Source organism: Chelonia mydas, chromosome 4 (assembly GCF_015237465.2).
Source record: "Chelonia mydas isolate rCheMyd1 chromosome 4, rCheMyd1.pri.v2, whole genome shotgun sequence".
Lineage (NCBI taxonomy): Eukaryota > Metazoa > Chordata > Testudines > Cheloniidae > Chelonia > Chelonia mydas.
In genome coordinates, this window is record NC_057852.1 from 42,192,597 (window position 1) to 42,217,201 (window position 24,605).

General features: G+C 40.0%; 1 protein-coding gene across 5 annotated transcripts in view; it reads left to right on the forward strand.

The window, feature by feature from the left end:
* SPATA5 (spermatogenesis associated 5) overlaps positions 1-24,605 on the forward strand; it is a 301,993-nt gene that overhangs the window by 75,492 nt on the left and 201,896 nt on the right. For all 5 annotated transcript variants that reach the window (XM_043545492.1, XM_043545495.1, XM_043545493.1 and 2 more), the window contains exons 12-14: positions 3,151-3,204; positions 3,651-3,730; positions 22,470-22,596. In XM_043545492.1, the coding sequence (XP_043401427.1) occupies positions 3,151-3,204; positions 3,651-3,730; positions 22,470-22,596 (261 nt within the window). The remainder of the gene's footprint in view (positions 1-3,150; positions 3,205-3,650; positions 3,731-22,469; positions 22,597-24,605) is intronic.

The following is a 24,605-nucleotide window of genomic DNA, read 5'->3' on the forward strand; positions in this document are numbered from 1 at the left end:
CTTTTTGGCGGGGAAACTGATTCCCTCCAACAACGAGGTGTTAACAATCTTAGCCGACAAAAGACTCAATACTCCTTCACTTGCATTTACAAAGGGTGAGGGGCAAAGCTCTGGCTTGCATGTTAGAGCTAACCCAAGTCTAGTTTGTATGCCCAGCTTCTTCAAGTTCCAGTCTTTGTGGTGTGGATTTAGGAGTCTGACTTCAGAGTGTGGATAAGATGAAGTTTATGCCAGCACCTCTTCTTTTTTGTGTGTTCTTACTGCTATTCTGGATTCCTCGTCACCATGTATAGTAGCAGAGTTCCATGTTACTTGTAACAAAAACCCTGCTCATGAATTGTAATTTTGGTGCCATTGTTAAAAGATGAGTTACATGAGCTTTTTGACCAGCTTGCATGAAAATATTCGGCAAAGGATGCATAGACTTTTAATGCAGAGAGTTCCCTCCTTTGATTTTCTCTGTCAACTTGTGTTATTGTTTGATAAATAGAAAAATGGAAAAAAATTGAATGTCAAAGTATACTAAACAAGCACTAATTCAAAACATTTCTTCCTCTGTGGAAGAAATTTATTGCTTTGTGTTTGTCTTGATCTTTTTTTCATACTTAAACATAATCTTCAAGCACATGAAATGCTGTTGTACAGCAGAGTTCAGAGGTAGCAATTTTTGTTAACAGTCAGCGACAGGAAAAGGAATCCTCAGACAATTTGATATTGTCGATAATTTTGATGCATACTATAATGGAATCCAATAATGCCACTGATGTCAGTAGCTCTGTTGGCTTCAATGAGACTGCTGATGTGAATGAAGATTACTTCTGTGAATGAGTGTTTTGATGGACTGGGTTCACAGCTCCAAGGAAAAAATTATGGAAAAAGAAATCTATGGTTCTGGGTAGAATCTGATGAGGTTTCTCAGTGTATCGGCCTGGTTTAAACAAAAAAGCAGGCCAGAAAGAGAAAACTGCCTTTCTAGTTATTTAAGGACTTCTTGGACTCTCATTATCAGATTCCGCATCTGCAAATGATCATGATGGATAGCTGAGGCCCAGAGCAGCTGGATACTGTCTCCTTGAGCTACAAGCCTGTTCTGCATAGACTGCTGCATGCTTCTTTTTCTTGGCGTTTACAATGAATAGGGGAAGGCCTGTTTTTGTTCTGTTGCTCTTTTTCTTCTCTGGGATAGAAGAATCTTGAGCTCTTCATCAGTTACATGACTGGAAAATTATTTTTTTCATGCAGGTATTCAGCAATCTCAAATTTCCCAAATGGTTGAAATCCTGCAAAGCATCCAGGTGACATTTTAATTTTGCCTATCACAGCAATCATTTAAAGGGAGTTGAATTGGGGAAGCATTGTTTCTATTTCCTGCTGGCATGGCACATGCTACTCTCCTACCAAGATGATGTGTTAACACAGTTAGACCTCTCTGTATAACACATTAGGCCTGAGTATGCATTCATCTCAGCTTCTACTTTGTGTCATGAACTATTTTCAGAAATTGTACTACCAGAAACTCTGTTTTTAATTTGTCACATAAACAGTATATTGCTTCGGTTTTAAGGCGATCTGTACGTCTCTCCATACACATGCAGAAACTCCCACTGATCTTTTAGAATGGTACCAACTACAATGTATGTTCAGTTCAATAGATGCTATCACAAGCCTGAAAGTGAGAGTGGAGGAGGAGATTGGAAAAGTGTCACGTGTTCTATTTTATTGTAGTAAACCCATCTTCTATTGATGTATGTATTAATTCCAGACTGTTCCACTCAGAGAAAGAATGTAACAGCTGCACCATTACTGCAAATATATAAAAACATTTCTTTCAGTACAAATTAATGCGAGAAAGACTGTTGTTTAAAGCAAGCTGTTCCATACTCCTCGGCCACTGTGCCACAAGGGTAACCTGAAGGACTCATAACATCTGGGCATGAGAAGGTAATTCAGTTTCCATACCCATTGGCTTCTCTGTGGAGAGTTGGGGAAAATGCTATTTGTACTGGCGGAATTGTGATGAGAACACCTGTTCACTAGAAACTGGACTGCAGCCATCAGCTCATTTCACACAGGGCAGCAAGCAGCCATCAGATGGTCGTGACTGTAAGTCGTTGTTGACATAGACCAGATTTAAATCAATGACTTATTATCAATCGCATGAAATGCTTAGTCCCATTAAGAAGTGTTATTTTTAACAATCTGGTTTACAGTAAATAGCAAGACACAGAGGCATTGAGTTTTCTTCCTTGTTGGTTTGTTTTCATAATTGTAAGTATTTGTTTAAAATACAAATGTTGCATTTGCAGTCGCAGTTCAATCCCTAGGGGCCAGGACTCCACATTACAAAAAGCACTAGCACATTTGGCAGTTTTAACAAAGAGGTAAAAGAATGAATGGGCCTGGATTCTGAACTACTTTCTCAGCATAAAAAAAAGGAGTACTTGTGGCACCTTAGAGACTAATAGATTTAGCCGTACGGAGTGGATTTTAAATTTGTTAATCTCTAAGGTGCCACAAGTACTCCTTTTCTTTTTGCGGATACAGACTAACATGGCTGCTACTCTGAAACTTTTCTCAGCATAATGTATGATATAGTACCTGCAGGTTATATTTCAGGTATGTGGGTGGGGCAGGTGACAATTTCGTCTTCCTGTTCTGGTTCAGCAAACCACTTAAGCATGTATTTAAAGTTAATCCCATGCTTAGGAGTTTTGTTGAATAGAGATAGATATTGAGCACACACGCAAGTGCTTTTCTGCTCAATTGAGGCCCCTGCAATGCTGTCAATCAAGTACTCTTTGTGATCAGTAAACTGTACTTTAATTTTTTTTAAATGCTTCAATTCCTCAAAAACTGAAATGTAGGAATTATGATGCTAAGGTCAAATCTTCACTCAGCTTCTAAATGAGAATAAATGTCACTATACACCTGACCTACACACACACAGTCATCTGTGTACCCAGTAATGGGACTAATGGAGGGAAACTTAGTGTGCGGAGGAGACACTACAACCAAAGGAATAAAACTTTTGCAAGTAGTGATTTAGTGTTTTATGCACAAAATGCTGTGTGAGAAGATATTGATAGTGGCATACCAGTAAATGAAGTTAGAATGATAATTTTTAAAAACTGCTTTCTTCTGTTTGTGCAGGGACCTGAATTGATGAATAAATACGTTGGTGAATCTGAACAAGCTGTGAGAGAGGTAAGAAGATGCGAGTTGCAAGTCAGGGCCCATTGCATGTTGTGCTGGATGTGTGCTCGTTTTTCAAACTTTCCATGTTAATAATACATTGTCTGGTTAACCTTAAGCTTTCAAAAAAACCCTAACCAAACAAAAAAACCCACCCTCTCTTTGACCAGAGATTTTGAGGCAAAATGAAGTTTTTTGTGTTTTTATTTGCTTTTTGCTTTTAGAAAGTTAGTGGGGTGTGTCAAAATCAGGCTTACAGTGAAAGTTGCTATTGAAGCTACATTATATAGTATGATGTAACTTAGCTCCAAAGTAAGCCCAATTTTAAAAAAAGGGCCACAAGATGTTATTCTTTGCCCTTTGCCTTTTGGAGTTCGAACAGGATGTTTGAATGCATGAGTTTTGTCCATAAATTCCCCCCTCTACCCCAGTAAACTATTTTATTGTTGTTTCTCTAGATCTTCAGGAAAGCCAGAGCAGTGTCACCTTCCGTTCTTTTCTTTGATGAAATAGATGCCTTGGCAGTTGAAAGAGGGAGGTAAGGAATACTTTAACAAAAATACTCAATGTTCATTTCTGTTCTGATAAGTGACTTTAGAAATGGATTTGTTGAGATCCCAGGTTTATTGTCTTTCTATAATTCCACATCATATGTGTACCCTTTTCAAGTAAAAGGAGGTCCTTCATCGCTGCCAGTCCAGCATATTCAAGCTGGCATCTGAAGGCAAGGTGGTGGTTCCTTCCTTTCTCACATCATTACCAGTAATAAAGATTCTACAGACCAACTCCATATCCTTCAGTTCCCTTCAATGGCAGGGATCTGGATTACCTGCTATTTAGTAACAGGTCTTGTCCATTGCAAATCTCTGATTGGGTTCTATTAATTGATTTTTTATTTGTCTCAGGGCTATTGCATTACAACAGTATAAGGCCTCAGTCCTGCAAAACACTTGAACATATACCTGAATTTAAGCAGGGGAGTAAGTCCATTAAAGTCCAGTTGAAGTGCTTTGCTGGTTTGGGGCCTTGATGAAATGATTTTGAAGTATCTATGTCCTTAATGTGTAAAGTGAAAAAATCCTGTGTAGCTGGGCAATAATGCTAACAATCTTTTCATACCATCTTGCACTAAATCAAAGGGAGTTCAGAAGTTTTTCCTGCTAAAGAAGGATAGCAGTTTTCAGTTGGTGTAATTTACTTCCTTATTTCGGTAGAAATAGTATATTTTTTTCAAATGTACCTACTTCCTCTTATAACTTAAGCTTCTGCAATTAGACTTGCTATGGTTTAAATTTTTTAAAACAATTTCTTCTCATTAGTAGCCTGTGTGGTACTTGTCGCATGTTACCTTCTCCTTATTCATACAAATCCAATCCACTTACTGGGAGGAACTTTTATTATGACAATTCTAGCCCCAAGTGTTGCCAGTAAGGCCTAGTCTACACTTTAAACTTATACCAGCACAGCTATGTTAGTCAGGAGTGTGGGGGGAAAAAACACCCACCCCTCGTGACATTAGTATCGACAAAGCCCCCAGAGTAGATGCAGCCATGCTGACAGAAGAGGGTTTCTGTCAGCATAGGTAACATTGTTCAGGGAGGTAGTGTTACTACACCTGCAGAAAAACTCCTTTCTGTTGGCATAAACTGTATCTACTCAAGGGACTCTGCCAGCATACCTATACTGGCATAGGCTCTCTCGATAGTGTGGCAAATCGCTGGCACGATTATGATGGGTCCCGCGCTCCCTTTTCTTGTGTGGGGGTTCAGGACGCAGTTTCCTGCCCCTAAACTAGGGTATCTATTGTCCCACTACTAACCCAGAGAAGGGTAGTGGAGAGGGAGGGACCCAGGCCCGCCCTCCACTCTGGGTCCCAGCCTGGGGGCCCTAGGGATAGTGGCAAACCACTTGAACTAGTGCTTCCTTCCCCTGGGCTACTTCCCTCTCCTTCTCTTCAGCTTGTGGGGCTTCCTGCCCTCTCTCTGCACAAGCCGGGTGTCTCTTTACCTAGGGTCTTGGTCTTCTTCAAGCTAGCCACAGGATGTCTCCAAACCGCACTCTGCTCCAACTCCTTCCCCTGGCTGATTGAAGCAGGGGGTTTTTATCAGGTGACTGGCTTCAGGTGCTCTAATTGGCTTCAGGTGCTTTTAATTAATCTATAGAAACCTTTCTTCCCTCTACAGGGAATAAGGCTTCTCCTCATCCTGGGACTTACATATCTCTCCTAGATCTCTCTTCTGCTGCCTTCTGGCCATGATGTATCACAGTAGACATAACCTAAGAAGAGGGAGAAGTAGCAGGCTCTGTATCCATACCAGTTTCTGTAGAGGATACCAGCAAAATGGGAAGACAGGGATAAAAGATGTCAGTGGGACTCTTCAGCAGTTTCAATACATTGTTTAGTGTGTGGTGGTAACTTGTGTTGAATACAGCTGTATTTTAAAATCATTTACAAATAAATCCTTATTTTCTGCTGAAATTTTAAAAGTTGACACATTGTACAAGGCTTCCCCATCAGTCTTCCTCTCAATGTATAATTTCTGCAACTAGAAAATTTGTAAACTTTCTGGAAATGTTAACAGTACTCTAGTAAATCATTAGAATCACCAGCCTGCTTATCACAATAGATGTAGCAAAAATATGTCTTGGAAGAAAGCCAAAATAACAAATCTACCCATGATAGAATTGTTAATGTTTAGAAACTCTACTTCAGCAAGAAGAAACTTTTTTTTGAAGAATAAAAGTAATTTTTTAACCAGCCTTTTCAGTCTACGCCATGAGGCTCTGAGGTTTTCTGGATTCTTTTAGGGGGTAAAGAACCCAACTTCTCTTACCTGCAGGGGGAAAAAAATTGCCTTGGGACAGCTTGTTGAAATATGTGGATTGACCTGCTGTAGTCATGTTATATTGGAGACATCTGTTTTTGGAGCTTTAAAAAGAACAGGGTGGGACACACAAATATTTCATTGTAAAATCTGAAGCAGATGGGAGGTAAAATATGTAGCAGAGTTCTCATAAAATTCATCTGAAATTAAACAATGTAGGAAACCAGACAAGGCACTTATTAGACATAGCCTGTTTTTACAGGCTGATTTTGCACAGTAGGAATTTGCAAGTGCGTTAGAGATGCTAATGATTTGCAGCCTCTGGAGATCCATTTCCTGTGCTATTACTAACCATACTGAAGGAAACACCTGTTTATGTTGTCCCCCGCTTCTCTCAGTGAGTTGAATTGTTTTTTTCTATCTTGACAGTGCAGAACACTATCATACAATTTTTTTGTAAGGATTTTTTTCCTCTTTTTAAATTCTGTTTACAAATTGTCATATTTGTTGACTCCATTTGTATAGAAAATGAGCCAGATCCATGGAACTTGGAGGCAGGTAACCTCTTCTGGTGCTGGGAGACATCTCTATGGGAGAAGTATATCTCCATTGACAGACATAGGGAATCATAAACTGTTATGGTAGTTTTTTGAATAGTTAAGTATTCCATTTGTGGATACTATTTTTATTAAGTTTGTCTAACTAATCCTCACAGTACAACTAATTAGCGTTCTCCCCAATTTATAGATGAGAAAATTTCAGGCAGAACGACTGATGTGACTAAGGCCAAAAGCAAGACGCACTGTTAGAACCGGGATTAGAATTTAGAAGTTCCTGGCTTCTGGCCCTTTGTTGAGACTATTAGACAATGCCTCACATAAATATGATTGCCCAAATTAAGATACGTAGTACTGCAGTGTTACTGCATCTCACTGATTTGCACATTGCTAATCCAGAATCCCGTAATTTAATACACAGTCTAGCATTCTCTCCCTACGGTGGTTCTTGGTAATTGTTTAATATTACAGCGGAGTGCTGTAGAAAGCTCCTTATTAAGACTGCATTACCTTTACAAAATATACTAATGAACAAATGCAAAGGAAGTAGAGAGAAAAACAACAAAAATATCAGGCTCTGGAAGGATTGAGATTGAGTTTTAAATATATATCCATAGGCACATATGAAGGGGAGGACATAAATCTATAAATACGTGAAGGGTGGAAACAACAAGGTTTGGGAGGAATTACTGAGGACGTTACAAGTGGTTCTGAGTAGAAATAATGAAATTAAGAAAGGGAAAACAACTGCTGAAAAACTGTTCTTTGACAGTGAGATCTTGTACGCTGTAGAACAGTCACATGGGAAAGGGGTGCAGTTTGTTTGGCACATTTCAAACAAAACTGGACAAACCACAAATTAATGTACAACAAGGGCACTGGCAGAGAGAAGGACTAGATGACATAATAGATGTTTTCCATCATTCCATGGTTCTGACTAACTCTAGGTTCCATTAGCTAGTTATGTTTTTCTCTAACTTCTGTAAAATGGTATTATGACTGTTTGTAGAAAAGACTATGACATTAAGGTCAGGAACACATGGCTGGTCCAGATACAACAGTGAGCAAGGAATGTTTTGGTTCCAAGTAATCCTTTCCCCTTTCAAAGCTTAAAACTCTTAACAAAGTGCGTAGCTGCAGAGAATTATGGGTACTTGTTATTCCTTGGTATCCGGACTATGTAAAACCTAATTCTTCTGACCATTAGAGGTTGCCTACAGGAAATGGCTTGGTAATCAGACTTGAAAGTGATGAATGAACATGGCTCTGTGTAAATGCAGCACAGACACTCTGTTTGCCTATTTTAAGAAATCTATGTTCTTTGGAAATGGGTTATTGTTTATATGTGTAAATTTTTAGGATTTTTGGGGAATAGACTTATTTGTTCCTTTTCTTGCTTTTCTAAAGCAAGGTAACTTTTTCCCCTTAGCTGCAAAATCTTGTAACATAAGACATAAAGCATTGTTGGCTGGAGTAAAAGACACTGTTAAATTCCTTTTTTTAAAAAAGATCCATGCTGTGCAATATAAAATCCGAGGCTGAGACAGTAATTAGGCTGGCAGTCAGGTTTTTTGGGCAGGGGTGGGCTGATGAGGAGAAGGAGACCTCGGTACTTCTTAAGTAGCAGCCCATCCAAAGAGTAATATAGCAATGATATTTGGGGGACATACGTTTTTCCCCCCCTCCTCTCTGTGCATAGATTACATTAAAATGACTAAGCCATGGTGGGAAGATAAATCTATAAATTTATAAGCCACAGTTTTCAAACCTATAGATTTCAATGGGAGCTTGGGTTGCTCAGTATCTCTAAAACTATGCACTCTATTGAAATGCCAAAATATGGGTTTAGAATCCCAACTTTAGGCATGCAGGTTTGGAATTTTTCGTCCTGGAGGAAATGAATCTTCTGTTTACAATGAGTGGCATCTCTGGTTTTAATACCGAGGGCTGTGTAAATCTTCTGTCTTTAAACCAAATTTGGCTTTAGCACTAACACAAATTATTGGGCTTGCAGAAGTCCCTCGGTGAAGTCTATGGCCTGTATTATGCAAGAGGTCAGATTGATCAGAATGCTACCTTCTGGCCTTAAACTGTATGAGCTGGATGTGCGCAGGGCAAAGTGCCCTAAAATAGGTTAAAGGGTCCCAGCAGAGAAGTCTTCCTGTGTAGGGTGAATGTCCAGAAGCACACAGTTGCTGGAGTTGGCACAGCCCCTCTCATCTGCACCAATGTCCCGTTATTGGTGTAAAAGGATGGGAGGAAGCCTGGAAGTGGAGGGGAGAGGAGATGTGGAAGAGCAGAGCTTAAGTAAACTTGAACCTCTGCTGTTGCAAGGGATGTTCTGCCAGCAGCGTAAGTTGCTGCAGGATTTCTCTTGCTTTAATTTACCCTGGGAGTGGGTAGCCCTGAATGGGGAGAACCTCAACTGATTCACTGCCATTACCATTTCCTAGCACATCTAAGCTGCATTTGGATGCTGTGGAAAATCCGGGCCTTTGAATCTCTGGCTGTTACTGTCTGAACTCTTAATGTGCTGGAGTTAGCTTCAATTTAGGAAGAGTGGCTGGAGAAATAGGTTGGCTCCTCTGAACTGGATTTCTAGCAGAACAAAGGTTCCAGGCCTAATGAGGATTTGTAAAGGGCTAAAGTTTTTTTTTTTTTTTTTAAATAACTTTTTCAGAAAATAGGGCAAGAGTTTACTTTGGAATAGCAATATTTACAAGCTGCACTGTCCACATGCTGTTTAATGAACGTCTGACACCTGTATGTACTCAGGGAAGTTAACTGCTAAAGGCTCTTGTCTAGCATAAATACTCTATTATGAATGCCATGTCTTAAATATTCTTTAAGTAAATTTCACTTCTAATTTTAGCAGACTACATATTTTTAATTTTGTAATTTGAGCTCCCTTTTTTCTTGAAGGCAGTAGGAGCTTTTATTGACGTGAGTGGATTGGACTCCTAGACCCTGACCCAATAATAATTTAGCCCATGAGTAGTTTAACTGACTTCAGTGGGACTACTCACATGTGTAAAGTTAAGCATGTGCTTTAGTGCTTTCAGGTTCAGGGCCTTAGTTCTTATAAATGTATTTCTTTTGGAAGAAAAAGGAGACCTAATTGTATTTAGAACCAATTAAATATTTTAGGCTTAGTTTATAATCCAGCTGGAAGTACATTGGCATTGTATTTAAATATTGATATAATGCATGGCTCTAAAAGTGAAATCCAGACTAGTTATTCACATTCTAGTCTGTAGTACTTCCAGATTAAACTTTAGTTGCTTCTATGGTAGACATGATTGATTACAGTTTTCAACTTGATTAACTTTCAGGAATGCACAGAAGGAGAAATGCTGAGGAAACGGAATGAAGGGAAATGGAAAATGTACTGTGCATCAGGTTTCTTCTTTTAAGACAGCTGCAGTGCAGACAGAATAACAGAATTCTAAGTGTTAGCATCTTCCTGTTGTGCCTAGGCATTTGCAGCACAGATGGGAGAACAAGGTTTATAGTCTCCCCTCAAAACACATGCGACTACTCTCATGCGTAGACAAGGACATATAAATGGTCTGGGTAATATCTTTTGGCCAACCACCTAAATAATTATGAATTCAGTGTGTATGTGTTTGGGGTTGATCCATTGGAGGGAGGTCTGTGGGTATCCTTCTGCAGGAAATTCTAACGGCTATTTGGTGCAGTCTGGATCATTTCAAAGGCAAAAACTTTGCTCTGCAGGAACCAGCTATTGCCTTTGTGTATACAACTCCAAAGTAATTCTTAAAAAGGATAGTTTCTGTAAGTGTGCATGTGTATATACAGTGATATGTACACAGACATAATTGGTTTTATATTTTAATGTAACTTTTAGAATTAAACTTTTTTTCCGTACATGGTGTTCTTTCCCTTACCTTTCCTCAGTCTGTCTTCTATTCCCCGGCAATTTTCCTCTTCCCTGTTTCTCATCTCCCCTTCCTTCCTCATGCTGTCTCACTATTTTTCACTTCTGATTTGTTCTCTGTCCTTCCCTTAGAAAGAATGTTTTATCTCTTCTCATGTACTTCCTCCCTCTCCCCAAACATATCATCTTGCCCCATATCCACTCTTCTTTCACATGCATATATGTTTGCTCAGCACCACCTCAATTCACTAGCTCTCTTCCCAGTCACACACCACTCCAATCCACTCTTTTCCCCTAACCACACTTGGTGAACTGCCCCCAACCAAGACACACCCCCCCTTCCAATCCAGTCTGTTTTCTCCCTTCCTGGAAAATGCATTTGGTATTCCGTCATCTCCCCGCACCACCAAATGCTTTCTGTGTATCTCCCTATGCCCTGCTCCCAGCTAAATCCATCCCGTGTATGTCTCTTATTTCTTCACTCATTGTCCTTATAATGTCTTTTGTGGTTGAGCTGAGGGAGGAGTGCTGGGAGAAATCTGATTCCCAGATCTCTCTGGGGAACAGGAAGGCTATAGGGAGCACAGTCTTCTTCTCCAGGCCAGGGAGACAAGAGGCAAAGTTGTTCACAGTCTCTCAGAGAGAGCAAGCACAGGCAAGACAGCTTCTGTCCAGGAACAGAAGGAGTGAGTGACTGCCGGATGCTCTTTCCACTTTCCCTCTCCCCACATTGGGGTGGGGGTGGGGGTGGGGGTGCAGGAGAGAGTGAGTGGTTTCAGGGCTCTTACTCTATTTCTCACTAGGAGGAGATTGGATGGAGGGAAGGTTAGCAGCTCACAATGAGAGGGAGCTCTGCCTGCTCTAATATGAGAGCAGACCGAGCCAGTGGAGAACAGCTCACAGGACCCATTCTGTACCAGCTCATTGACCAGAGTGGGCCTGTACAGTTGGGAGAACTCTCAGAAATTGAAACACAACACTGTGAATTAGGGAGGGTGTAACTCTGACTTCCCTTTCCTTGGTAAGTTAAATTCAGTCCCTGAAGAGTAACATGCATTTTTGCAGGGCCTTTTTGTTTTTCATGGTTTTATCCTTCTACAACCCACTTTCAAACAGACTCTAATGCATGGTTTCCTTCCCCTTTTCCTGGATTGCTTCGCTAACTCCGCCAAGTAACTGATGAGAGGTTGGCGTAAATGGAGAAGATACATATGTACACAGACGTTCATGAAGCCAAAAATTTAACCCAAGCGCTGTATTACATGACTTGCCCAGGTTCTCTCCTTTTGAGTCGTCTGCAGTCGTGGGAGAGGGGGAGGACGAGGATGCATTACAGTGGGTACTGCCTGACTATAGTTGGGTAGATAACGTATGGCAGCAGTATAAGTAGTGTCCAAACATAGGGTGTTGGTGGGGGAGCGGGAGAAGGGTTAGAGTTATGACCCTCTTTTGTAGCTTTGTCACCACCACTACAGCCAAAGCAATTGCCTGTTTTGAAGGAAGATTTCTTATTTTAACGCTTGTCATACACTATTTTTTGATTGGCCACAATTTTAAATTGCTTAACTTGCAATTAATTTACAAACTATCAATTATAGGGTTTTCTATAGAGTCCATCACATTAATATATAAACAGTGGTCTGACTTCACTGTTGGCCTAGTTGACAAACTTGAGTCGAGTTGTGCCTGTGTATGCCAGATGTAAATTTGGCTTAATATTTCTAAAAGATAATCAGTAATAATCCGTTTCAGTAATAATTACACACAATTTTGCTATCCATCTGCTTTGTGAGACACCTGATTTGCTTTGGGTGGGGTGGGGTGGGGTGGGGTAGGGAATCATTTGACATCTCTGTAGCACAGTTTCTCCATTTCTAAAATGGTAGTAATGTTTACTTTGACGGGATAATGAATGGATGCATGGAAATTATGTTGAAATCCTTGAATGAAACGAGGAGTCCGGTGGCACCTTAAAGACTAACAGATTTATTTGGGCATAAGCTTTCGTGGGTAAAAAACCCCACTTCTTCAGATGTATGGAGTGAAAATTACAGATGCAGACATAAATATACTGACACATGAAGAAAAGGGAGTTACCTTACTTACAAGTGGAGAATCAGTGTTGACAGGGCTAATTCAGTCAGGGTGGATGTGGTCCACTCCCAATAACTGATGATAAGGGGTCAATACCAAGAGAGGGAAAATTGCTTTTGTAGTGAGCCAGCGACTCCCAGTCCCTATTCAAGCCCAAATTAATGGTGTTAAATTTGCAAATGAATTGTAGCTCTGCAGTTTCTCTTTGAAGTCTGTTTTCGAAGTTTTTTTTGTTGAAGGATGGCTACTTTTAAATCTGTTATTGAATGTCCAGGAAGATTGAAGTGTTATTGTACTGGCTTTTGTATGTTACCATTACTGATGTCCGATTTGTGTCCATTTATTCTTTTACGTAGAGACTGTTCAGTTTGGCCAATGTAAGTGGCAGAGGGGCATTGCTGGCACATGATGACATATATCAAATTAGTAGATGTGCAGCTGAATGAACCCCTGATGGTGTGGCTGATGTGGTTGGGTCCTCTGATGGTGTCGCTAGAGTAGATACAGGACAGAGTAGGCAACAGGGTTTGTTACAGGGATTGGTTCCTGCGTTAGTGTTTTTGTTGTGTGGTGTGTAGTTGCTGGTGAGTATTTGGTTCAGGTTGGGGGGCTGTCTGTAAGCGAGGACTGGCCTGCCTCCCAAGGTTTGTGAGAGTAAGGGATCGTTTTCCAGGATAGGTTGTAGATCGTTGATGATGTGCTGGAGAAGGTTTAGCTGGGGGCTGTACGTGATGACCAGTGGTGTTCTGTTGTTTTCCTTGTTGGGCCTGTCCTGTAGTAGGTGACTTCTGGATACCTGTCTGTCTCTGTCAATCTGTTTCCTCACTTCCCCAGGTGGGTATTGTAGTTTTAGAATGCTTGATAAAGATCTTGTGGGTGTTTGTCTCTGAGGGATTGGAGCAAATTCGGTTGTATTTTAGGGCTTGGCTATAGACAATGGATTGTGTGATGTGTCCTAGAAGGAAGCTGGAGGCATGGAGGTAAGTATAGTGGTCGGTAGGTTTCCGGTGTAGGGTGGTGTTTATGTGACCATCACTTATTTGCTCTGTAGTGTCCAGGAAGTGGATCTCTTGTGTGGACTGGTCCAGGCTGAGGTTGATGGTGGGGTGGAAATTGTTGAAATCCAGGTGGAATTCTTCAAGGGTCTCCTTCCCGTGGGTCCATATGATAAAGATGTCATCAGTGTGTGCAAGTAGAGGAGGGGCGCAAGGGGACGAGAGCTGAGGAAGCATTGTTCTAAGTCAGCCATAAAAATGTTGGCATACTGTGAGGCCATGCGGGTACCCAAAGCAATGCTGCTGACTTGAAGGTGTAAGTTGTCCCCAAATCTGAAATGGTTGTGGGTGAGGACAAAGTCACAAAGGTCAGCCACCAGATGTTCTGTGGCCTCATCAGGGATACTGTTCCTGACAGCTTGTAGTCCATCCTCATGTGGAATATTGGTGTAAAGAGCTTCTACATCCATGGTGGCCAGGATGGTGTTTTCAGGAAGATCACCAATGCATTGTCGTTTCCTCAGAAAGTCGGTGGTGTCTCGAAGATAGCTAGGAGCGCTAGTAGCGTAGCGTCTGAGGAGAGAGTCCAAATAGCCAGATAATCCTGCCTTAAGAGTGCCAATGCCTGAGATGATGGGGCGTCCAGGATTTCCAGGTTTATGGATCTTGGGTAGCAGATAGAATACCCCTCGTCAGGGCTCTAGGGGTGTGTCTGTGCGGATTTGTTCCTGTGCTATAGCAGGGAGTTTCTTGAGCAGATGGTGTAATTTCTTTTGGTACTCCTCAGTGGGGTCAGAGGATAGTGGCCTGTAGAATGTGGTGTTGGAGGGTTGCCTGGCAGCCTCCTGTTCATGATCCAACCTGTTCATTATGACTACAGCACCTCCTTTGTCAGCCCCTTTGATTATAATGTCAGAGTTGTTTCTGAGGCTGTGGATGGCATTGCATTCTGTACGGCTGAGGTTATGGAGTAAAGTGATGCTGTTTGTTCACTATTTCAGCCTGTGCACGGCTGCGGAAGCACTCTATGTAGAAGTCCAGCCTGTCATTTCGACTGTCAGGAGGAGTCCACGCAGAATTCTTCTTCCTGTAGTGTTGGTAGGAGGGTTCCTGTAGGTCAGTGCACTGTTCAGTGGTGCGTTGAAAATATTCCTTGAGTTGGAGATGGCGAAAGTAGGCTTCCAGATACAGACTAACCCGGCTACCCCTCTGATACTGGGCATCCTTGAATGAAAGGTGCTACAGGAAACAGAAGTGTCAATTGTAACCATATTCTGTTGCTTGCATGAATGTGATGACCTATGTTTGCAAGGCCAGTAATTTTACTCAAGAGCTGGAGGTGTTTCTTGAAGTCCTAGCAGTGTTTAAGAAAAAAGGCTCAACTGTAAATTAAGGGCCTTATCCACTTTAAAAGCCGTTTTTCTTGGCAAATACCTTAATTTTCATTGTGAGACATTACTATTCTCTGGGAAGGTATTGCCGCCATTTATTTATTTATTTACTAGCCGCTATGCTATTGGAGTAAAATTTTCTTTTAATACTGTGGAAAACATGGAACTTCCAAAGCCATATTTCATCAACATTTGTGAGGGAAGGAAATAAAACAGTGAGACAGTTAATTACGATCATGGCAGTTGGACTGAAAAGACTGACTTGGCAGGTGCTTCTTGCTGACAGTTTACCCCTACAAAGCCCTGACAGAAATGTCAGACTCAATAAAATCTTTCAGACAGTGTGAGCGGAGTGATTTTTGTGTGGGAGTGTGCTGGCAGGGGTCTTTGGTATTTCAGGAACCCTTTACCTCAGTAGCTTATAGAGAAGTTCAGAATTCTGGTCTGTTTGAGCAGATATTAATTTTTTGATACTAACTATTTTGTTATGTCAATGAGTTTTACGTTTGTGTCTATGTTAAATTTTTTCCTTCCAGTTCCAGTAAAAGAAGTAATTTGAGATTGCCATTTGCAGGAAGATTTTTAAAGCTCATACCTTTCAATATTTACTTCAACTTCTTTGGTAAAAAGACTAAACTTTTATGTAGGTCTTGTCTAATATCATGTGGTAGATACAATGGGCCAGATTGTCCCCTTCTCCGCCCCGCCCCCCCCCCAATGAAAAACTGTGGGAAACTTTTCCCATAGAAATCTCAGTGATGATTCCCATATAGAGATTACCCTACAGCATGCTATTGGGTGGAGGGGTTCACCTATGTATGGTAAAGCCTTGGGGTCTATCCCCTAACCTGGTTATCTCCATGAGTTCAGGGTCATCTGTGCTGAGATGCTACCCTTGCCCATGGCAGCCCTCTTCAACTTCTCCCTGGCTTCCCAGCAGTGTAGTCCTGGTGGATCTACCTGAGAGTGACGTAAGCGTTACATTCTCCTTGAAATCCATCATAATCAGTGTTCAAAACCTGGCATGGTCAGCTCACCATTTGATACTTCACAGGTAGATAAGTTGAATTCCATGTTTTACTTTAGTGCTCTGCATAAACATTAAGTTCCATGGCACATCTTGTCAGAGAAGGTGGTTCTCCTGGAGTGCCCTTAGACTGTTCTGCAATATCCTGGGTGTCCCCTGGGCTGCCACCCTTCTTTCTTTCTTAAAAGGCTGACTTTGTGGTGCTCTGTACTTATTTGCCCAAATCCTGTTCACTTTACCCCTATGATCTTTAGTAGGACTATTCATGTGAGTAAAGTGAGAAGGATTAGGCCCACAGTTTGTGAATTCAGATGATTTGAGATAAATGCCATATAAAAATGTAAATTAGTCTCTTAAACCTCATTTAATTTGTCAGAGAGGTGTCATCTGTGAGTCTGAGCACAGATCCAAGACCAGGAACTGCTGACTTCTAATCTCAGTTCTGTCACAGACACTTCTGTATCTTGGGCAAGTCACTTAGTCTCCCACCACCTGTAAAATGGTTACAAAAATATGTATCTACCTCATGGTTTTATGATGAGGGTTAATTTGTTAATGTTTGAATGGAATTGTTATAAGTGATAGGTGGTGGTATTTATTTTGTTATTACTTTACCATTGTTTTTTTTCTTTTCAGATTTACTTTTTTGTCCCATGAGTGGTGTTATGCTTTCTCTTATCAGCCTACTGCAAATATAATTTACTGTGACCCTAAATCTGTTTTCTTTGAAGTCAGTTGCAGCACTGTCTTCTGTGGGAGCAGCACTGGCCCTTTGTATGCAGAATAGTAAGCAGTCATTGTTCAGTCATTTTTCTGGAAAGTTGAACAGCATAGTCACTGTTGCTGAAATCCGTTGAGCATGATGTAGTTCTCTTACTGATTTAAAAAAATGTAGTCGAGTTTGGCCTTCAAGTTATGTGGCAGCTTCAGGATACTGTATTTAAACCAGATAAGAGGAAACAGGAACTTCATAATTCTTACAGGTATCTTCTTTAGGTGCTTAAAGCATTATTTTGAGGGAATAAGTAGGTTCTTGGGTTGATTTTAAGACGTTAATCCAAAAGACACTGGTGAAGCTTTCTTTTGATTTTCTTGGAATTTACCTTCATTGAGCAATCCTTGTCTTCCACCTTATCTACTACATTACGGTCCTGATTCTGCAACTTCACTTTGTTCAGGGTTCCTGCACCAAGCCCCACTGAAGTTGAGGAAGTTCTGTGCAGGCAAACTGCTGAACCTGATCAATTTCAGGATCAGGACTTAAGTAAATTTCTGAGTTAAAATGTTATATGCTGTATTCTGCAAAACTACTCATTTTAGATCAATCCTGCAAACATCTCTAGGACTAAGGGTCTGTCTGTGTTTTCATTATGAATGCTTGTTTACAAATTTCTGTAATGAGCTGGACCTTTAACATCGCATTTTGGGGGGATATTTCTTTTTAAATTTTAAAAAAATCTGTTCAGCTTTTTAAGTTTAAGAAGTGGAAAAAATAAATAGCAGATGATTATCTCAAAAATAGCTTCCTTTTTAAAAACTAGTTAGTTAGCCTTGGAAGGCTCAGCTTGGAACTCCTCAGCTTGAGGTTCAACTCACTTATCTGATGCTGTTTACCTTCCCAAATGCATTTCTTTCCTTCCCCCCTTCACCCAAGCAGTCACTCTTACAGCTCTTTCTTTGGACATCTGTGCAAAGATGGCCAGATGCAACACCCATTGAAATCAGACTCCCACTGATTTTAATGGGAATTGGATCATGCTCCAGGAGCCGGGAGGAGGAAGGGAAACTGAGGTTAACCCCTTGTTTGTCGTGGTACCAGTAGTGCCAGTGCACCCTGTCACAGAATCCCATATTGAGCAGCATATATGCTGCTTTGGTTGTCAATCAGAGAGCAATGGTTAATTTTAAGTCTTGCATGCAATATGAAATACACCTGTATTCTAGGAATCTCTCACTTCAGAATGCACATGGGAAATGGAGCTTTCTCTCTTATTGAGGCCTAGTCTGTCTGTTTTACACTAAATAGTGCCATAACTATATAAATAGTTTCACGTGGCATACTTTGGAATTCAGGGAATTTGTGTTATGAGTAAAGACATGCATACGCATGCTCTCTGAAATCAATGGGCTACCTGCACAGTTATTTACACTTCAGTAGGAGTAAGGGTGGTAGTTTCTGGCTGCAAGTGATTTAAAAAAACTAAGTGCTATGCTTTAAGAGATTATTGTAAATGTGTAGAAAGTGGTTTAAAGAGGATTTGACAAAAAAATTAATCCGTACACAGAAAGAATGACTTGCAAACTGATTGTAATGCTTAATACTTAGCTACTGCTTTATATTTTTCAGAGCACTGTACAAACATTAATCCTATTTCATATTTTTAAAAAGAACTGTGTAATTTTATTTTCACAACATTACAAAGGATTTAAAGTTCTCAGGCAGCAATGAAGTTGCCAGATTTCTCTTACCCCCTTTTTTATTTTGGAGTTCTGGGAATTTGTGGTGAGGGTAAGGCACGCGTACACTCTCTCAAACTCTTAATTTTGACTGCATTCATTCTCAGTCAGTTTGCTGACAGGAAATGACTCTGTACTGGTACGTGCCTTTTGAGGACTATTTCTGTGTAGTTGTGATGATGAAATCAATGTGTGGAAGTCAGGTAGGGTGGCGAGGGGGGGTGGGGGTGTCTTGGCTGGCCGTTAGTTGTGGAAATGTGTAAGTAGGATTGGAGGGCTAATCATAATTTGTTTTTCTGACTGCTGTATGTATCAAAAGTCCAGGCAGCCTTAATGAGCATTGCCTGCATTAATTTGAAACCCTTGCTGGGAAATCATGGGAAAATGGAAAAATGTATATTTGTATGTCACCCTTCAGATTAACAGTTTATGCAGCACTGGAGCTCCTCGGAGCACGTGGTGGTGATGCAGTTCTGGAGCAGCTGGTGAAGAAATCTCTAGCGATAAATGTCTGCCTGTCTGCATTTTTATAGGATATCCTGTTAAGCCAAAAGAGTTTATTTACTGTAGAATACAGGCTAAATATGGTGCGCAATATGACAATCTAGTTTGAGTAAATACATGCAAATTCCAGGCAGTTGTCTGTGTATCAGGCATTTTATTTTCAGACATTTTATTAATTTTTTTCAGCCACCTATAAAATACTATAAAATATACTTTACTAAATTTACTATAAAATATTTTTCCTCTGCCTGTAGCATATTTCCTATCTGATGCCAAATAATAGAAAAGGCCATATTTCTTCACTGGGATCTGCTATCTTGGGCTGTTGGTCTGGTACCAAATACCATTGACTTCAGTGGGGCTCTGCATGGTTGTAGGAGTTCATACTGTTGGATTAATGTACAGTATTGGGAGAGGGAGGAGAGTATGTTCTTAAGCCTTATGTATACATAGCATGTAGCTTGGAATTTAACTTTGCTTTTCATTCTTTGAAAACATTTGGGGATTTTGCCATCAATGAGATTAATTTAGATGCTGTTCAATTACTTTCCAAGTCCACCCTGTCCATGATTTTTATACTTGGGATAAACATTGTCTGCATACTGAAACTTGCAACATAGATGTTCTTATCAGGAGGGATCCAATGCCTCCCCCCGCCCTCAAATAAAAAATAAAAATAAACACGTATTCCTGCATTTCTTAAACCAAAAAAATTTGCCCCCTCTCCCAGTGACTTCTGGTTTCAGACCATTTTCATGTGCAATTTTGATTTAGACCCTGATCTTACAGAGGCTTTCATGCCTAATTGTTTGTCTCTGAGTAGTCCCACGGGTGAGATGTTAAGCCTATGTATAAGTCTTTTCAGGATACAAGTTTTACAAAAGTTGACTCTAATTTATTTTAAAGATCTATTTCCTTTGAAAAGTATTTACTAACCTGCAAACAACTATAGTATTTTATCACATTCCGCTCCTTTTAAATTGATAGGGCTGTGACCTTTCGGTATGTTAGAAATGCACTCATTTCACTGGGGAATTGTTAACAGTGCTGCAACACAACAAAAAAGCTGACTAAGAAACAAAGTCCCTTCTCTAATATTTCTCAGCAATCCCCTTGGCTCACCCCATTATTGTGTTAGGCAACATTTATTTAACCAGGAAGCAGATGTCTTCCAGATTCTGAATATCAACAATAAGTTAAAAATCTGTTCTTTCCCCCTTGAAAATTATAGAAACAGCAATAGCAATAACTATTTTGTGAGTTATGATCTCTCTGACTCTAAAACATTTAGCAAGCACTGTTCTCAAATGTATATTGCATTAGCAGTGGTGGTGCATTAGTATGCAAGCAGTATAAGGTTGCAAAAATAAGGACAAGCAGAAATGAAAAGTTTTATTGTATCTTAAAATCTGGTATGATTTTTTTCATGTTAAATTACAATATGGCCGACAAATATTATTTCTGTGTGTGTGTGCGTGCGCGCACACTCTAGTTATTTTAAATATATATTTTTTAATTGTTGCAATGTTAAGGCTCCTTTAGCGATATAAGCGGTGCTGGGGACAAAAGAAATATTTACCAAAGAAAGGAGGATAAATTGAGCATCACTAGGAAGGTATTATAAATAATGGAGAATAACATTTGTTAAAATATATTGGAAAGTGTCCCTTTAAATACAGGGAGACAAAGTGGCACAAAGTTATGAAGAAATGTGAGTAGTCTGTAGGGAGCAATCCTGTTATGGCAAGGGGGCTGATCCTGGATGATTTACTGTGTCTTTTACATCTTTGGTGGGCAAATCCTATTTGATAACAGTCTGAGTTTTACCCTGTGTAAGGAACAAGTCTTAATTCGATGATTTAAATTCTGTTATTTGAGGTCAGTAAAATTTTAGTCTTAACACTGTTTGGCTTTACTCCCCACCCTTTCCTCCCCCACCTGTTTTAAACTTCTCAACTCTACTTGCAGCAGTTGTTCAGCAGAGGGAGCTTTTGGAATAAGCTGTTGATTTGTCTTTGCCTTCAGGAGACCAGTATTTTGGCTTAGCCTCATAGAAAATCTCACCCATCTCAGAAATTAAGAGTTCAGAGTCTGGTCCCAAGCCTGTGAATTTGTAGGCACAGCTTTGCTTCCATTCAGACGCATTAGGGTTTTTTAAAAACACATTTTAATAATAACTCAACCTTTATTCTGATTTTGTTTCAGATACTGTTATCGATGCTGACTTTTCCATTTCTTTTCTTTCAGAAAAGAACTGGCACTTGTTTAGTTTACCTTTTCTATACCTCATTGTATTATATTTTCATTATATGCAAAGATGATCTATTGGCTTTGATATTAAGCTTCTTCCGTGTGTGTATCTCTCTCACACACACTCTCACAAGACGTATGTACATATGGCCCTAATATTTCCTAGGTCTTACGTCTTAGTATTTTTTGATAAAACAATATGCCCCTAGTTCTTATAACGTTTTTGAAATAAAGTATATTTCATGCTGAATTATTAATTTTACCTGTTATTGATGATGTCTTCAGACCAAAGCATAACATTTCAGAAAGGTTTTGTAAGTGGGATTTAAGTAACCATACAGTTTGTTCCTTTACTTTGAGTTATTAAACATCTCTCTTCTATGTACGTACATTTACTTGGGCAGAAGGCAGTTGGCTGATTGTACAGTGAGTTAACCCAAGTGTATTGCTGTTAGCTTAAAAAAATTAGAAGCTGTAATGAAAATACCAGATTACTTTTTTCTTAACATTTCTTTCACGTGTATTTAAGAGTTTTGCCATTGACTTTGTGTGACTCTAGTGTGACTGGAATCCCGTTCCCAAACTTCTTCAAAGGCATAAAATATTTTTTGCCTTTGTTTTGGGGTTTAATGTTTTTGGGATTTCAAATCTTGACACTTGTATCTTTCTTTCCCCCAACTTAACTTTTTCTTTTTCTGTTCTTTTCTGTTCTGTTCTCCTGGAGAAACAGATGGATAAATTATAAAGGCAGGAAATGCGTTTATAAGTTAGCTGGCTAGCACTCAAATTGGTCTCATTTGATGGAGATTGAAGAAGTGAAAATATAGTGGGACACTGCAAAATGAATAAGTACTTGTACTTTGTACTGTATGGGGTGGCATAAGCAATCACCTGGGTAGTGGTAGGAACTGAGGTATTGTCTGTTAGGAAGCCTTTTGAATCCAACTATTCCCACCTTAGAAATATTTACACCAGACTATTTATATTGTGTGAAAACCTTGTCCAGTCTGCCATGTCAAGGTAGTAAGTGACAAGCCCAGATGTTTTTATGAATACGGAGAAATCTTTTGAAGGGCTAATTCTGGAATATACCCTTAACTAGTTTACATGATTTATGTTATTTTCCCCCTCAGCTACTGAAGATGAAAGTGAAAAATCAGAAAGCTATTGTATAAAATTGAAAAGGTTTTTTTAATGGTTTTACAGAAGAGTAAACCCTTTCTCATTTGGTAATTATCTAGGAAGGGAAAAACTAATCTGTGGCATTTTTGTTAATCAGGTCTTCAGGTGCTGGGAACGTAGCAGACCGTGTCTTGGCTCAGCTGTTAACGGAAATGGATGGGATAGAACAGTTAAAGGACGTGACAATTTTGGCAGCTACAAACCGACCGGATATGATAGACAAGGTAAGAATAGTTGCATTGTGGTGTATTCTGGTCTCTTGTGAAAACCGGCTTCTGAAATAATTTGATTCTCTTTCAGTGGTTTCCCCTAATTCTCTAATCCATTTTCTGTTGAAGGGAAGATCTTTGAAAGACAAAGACAAAGGGGGAGGAAAGGGTTGTGTCTGCATTTCCTTTTTTTGTTACATGAGGCTTAGTGAAAATAAAAATGTTCTGCAACATCCTTAAGTATCAGTTTTCTGAAAAATTATTTTTCTTTTAAATCAAGCTCCCAGGATGTCTGTAATATTTCTGTAGAAGCACTTGTGTCTATTTTGCTTTCAGAGTATGTGTTTGTTTATGAAGGTGTTTGCTGGACTGCTGCATTAGTTATTTCCTTTGAAAATATTTAGTAATCCGTGCTGCTAGTTCAGCCCATTTCCAGCCACAGCTGTTCCAGGTGTAAAACATTACAGTTTCTTTTTAGATACAAGTCGATTATATCTGGATAATAATTACAGCCCATTTTACATTTTGAGAAACCGAAATCTGTAGCTTACTGCAAAAAAACAAAACAAAACAAAACAACTCCACAACTCCCCCAAATCACTTTAAAACAGTCCACAGCCATGTTCTCTTGTCCGAGTAAAAAAGAATGGAGTGGACCAAGTTTGAATTACTTTCCTCTAAGAAGCATTTCTACGTGGTGCTCCTTACTCAAGGAAGTCTTTCCTTGCTTGACTTTGCCTCCAAAAAACACAACCCTCTATCACTTGTGTGCAAGAGATGGTCCACTGATGGCTGTTATCATTAAGGCTTTTTTATATGCTTTGTGTGTTAGCCACTAGGGTAGAGCAGGTCAGGAATTTTCCCCTCAAATAAATTTCAGTTGAAAATGTCATTTCTAATTGAAACTATCTGTGGGAATTTTTTTGATTCTTGCCAAAAAAAATTAATTTTCTATTGAGAAAATGTACACTAAATATTTAATTTGGCATCAGGTCAACCTGAGCTGAAACATTCTGATTTGTCAGATCAGAAGAGAAACATTTCCTTTTGGGTCAGTTGGATGTTATTTTCTGTTCACCTGAACTGCCACAGTGCTTCCTGGAAGCTGAAGTTTGGGTGCCTCATGCCCCCATTTCCCTGTATGCGCCGGACTCACTGGCTGGACTCCCATTATGAACCATGGTCTCCCCTCTGCTTGGACTGTCTATTCTGAAAAAAAAAATCTAGTATTCAACTTTTTGTTCCGATTTGGGAAAATGTCAAATTTTAAAATATTGGAATTTCCCTATGGATGGAAATCCCAATCTTTGACCAGATATGCTATAGAACAGGTTCTCAACCAGGGGGCCAGTGTTAGACTCACTGGGGCCCAGGGCAGAAATCTGAAGCCCCGTTGCATGGAGCTGAAGCCCGGGGATCTAAGTCCCGCCACTGGGCGCTAAAGCCAAAGCCTGAGCAACTTAGCTTCGTGGGGGCCCCTATGGCATGGGGCCCCAGGCAATTGCACTGTTTGCCCTTAACGCCGGCCCGGGCTTTTATAAGCAGAAAATCAGTTGTTGTGGCACAGGTGGCCTGTGGAGTTTTTATAGCATGTTTGTGGAGGGGGGCTCAGAATGAAAAAGGTTGAGAACCCCTGCTCTAGAGCAACATAATCACACTTGAGCAAGACATTCCATTCAGAAGAGGGCAGTGCTACACAAACACGCTAACTACTAAACGACAGTAAGCAAAACTCATCCTCAAAATTAACCTTCTCCAGCAGCCGGCTATCAAACCCAACAGGCAGCTACCAACCTGTAATATTAATAGCTGCTCAGGACTTCTGTTACTAGCAATACTGCATTCTGCAGCTACAACTTCTGCTGCAAAAGCAGACCTCTGTCATGTAGACTGGAGGATTTTAAATTTCATCTGCTGGTTTTGTTCTAATCACACAGTATGTAGTGCTGGTCCATGCATGGATCTGTTTGTACATCCACTTCTTTGGGAATAGTTTATTTTAGTTAGCTGCTGCTGCAGAGCAG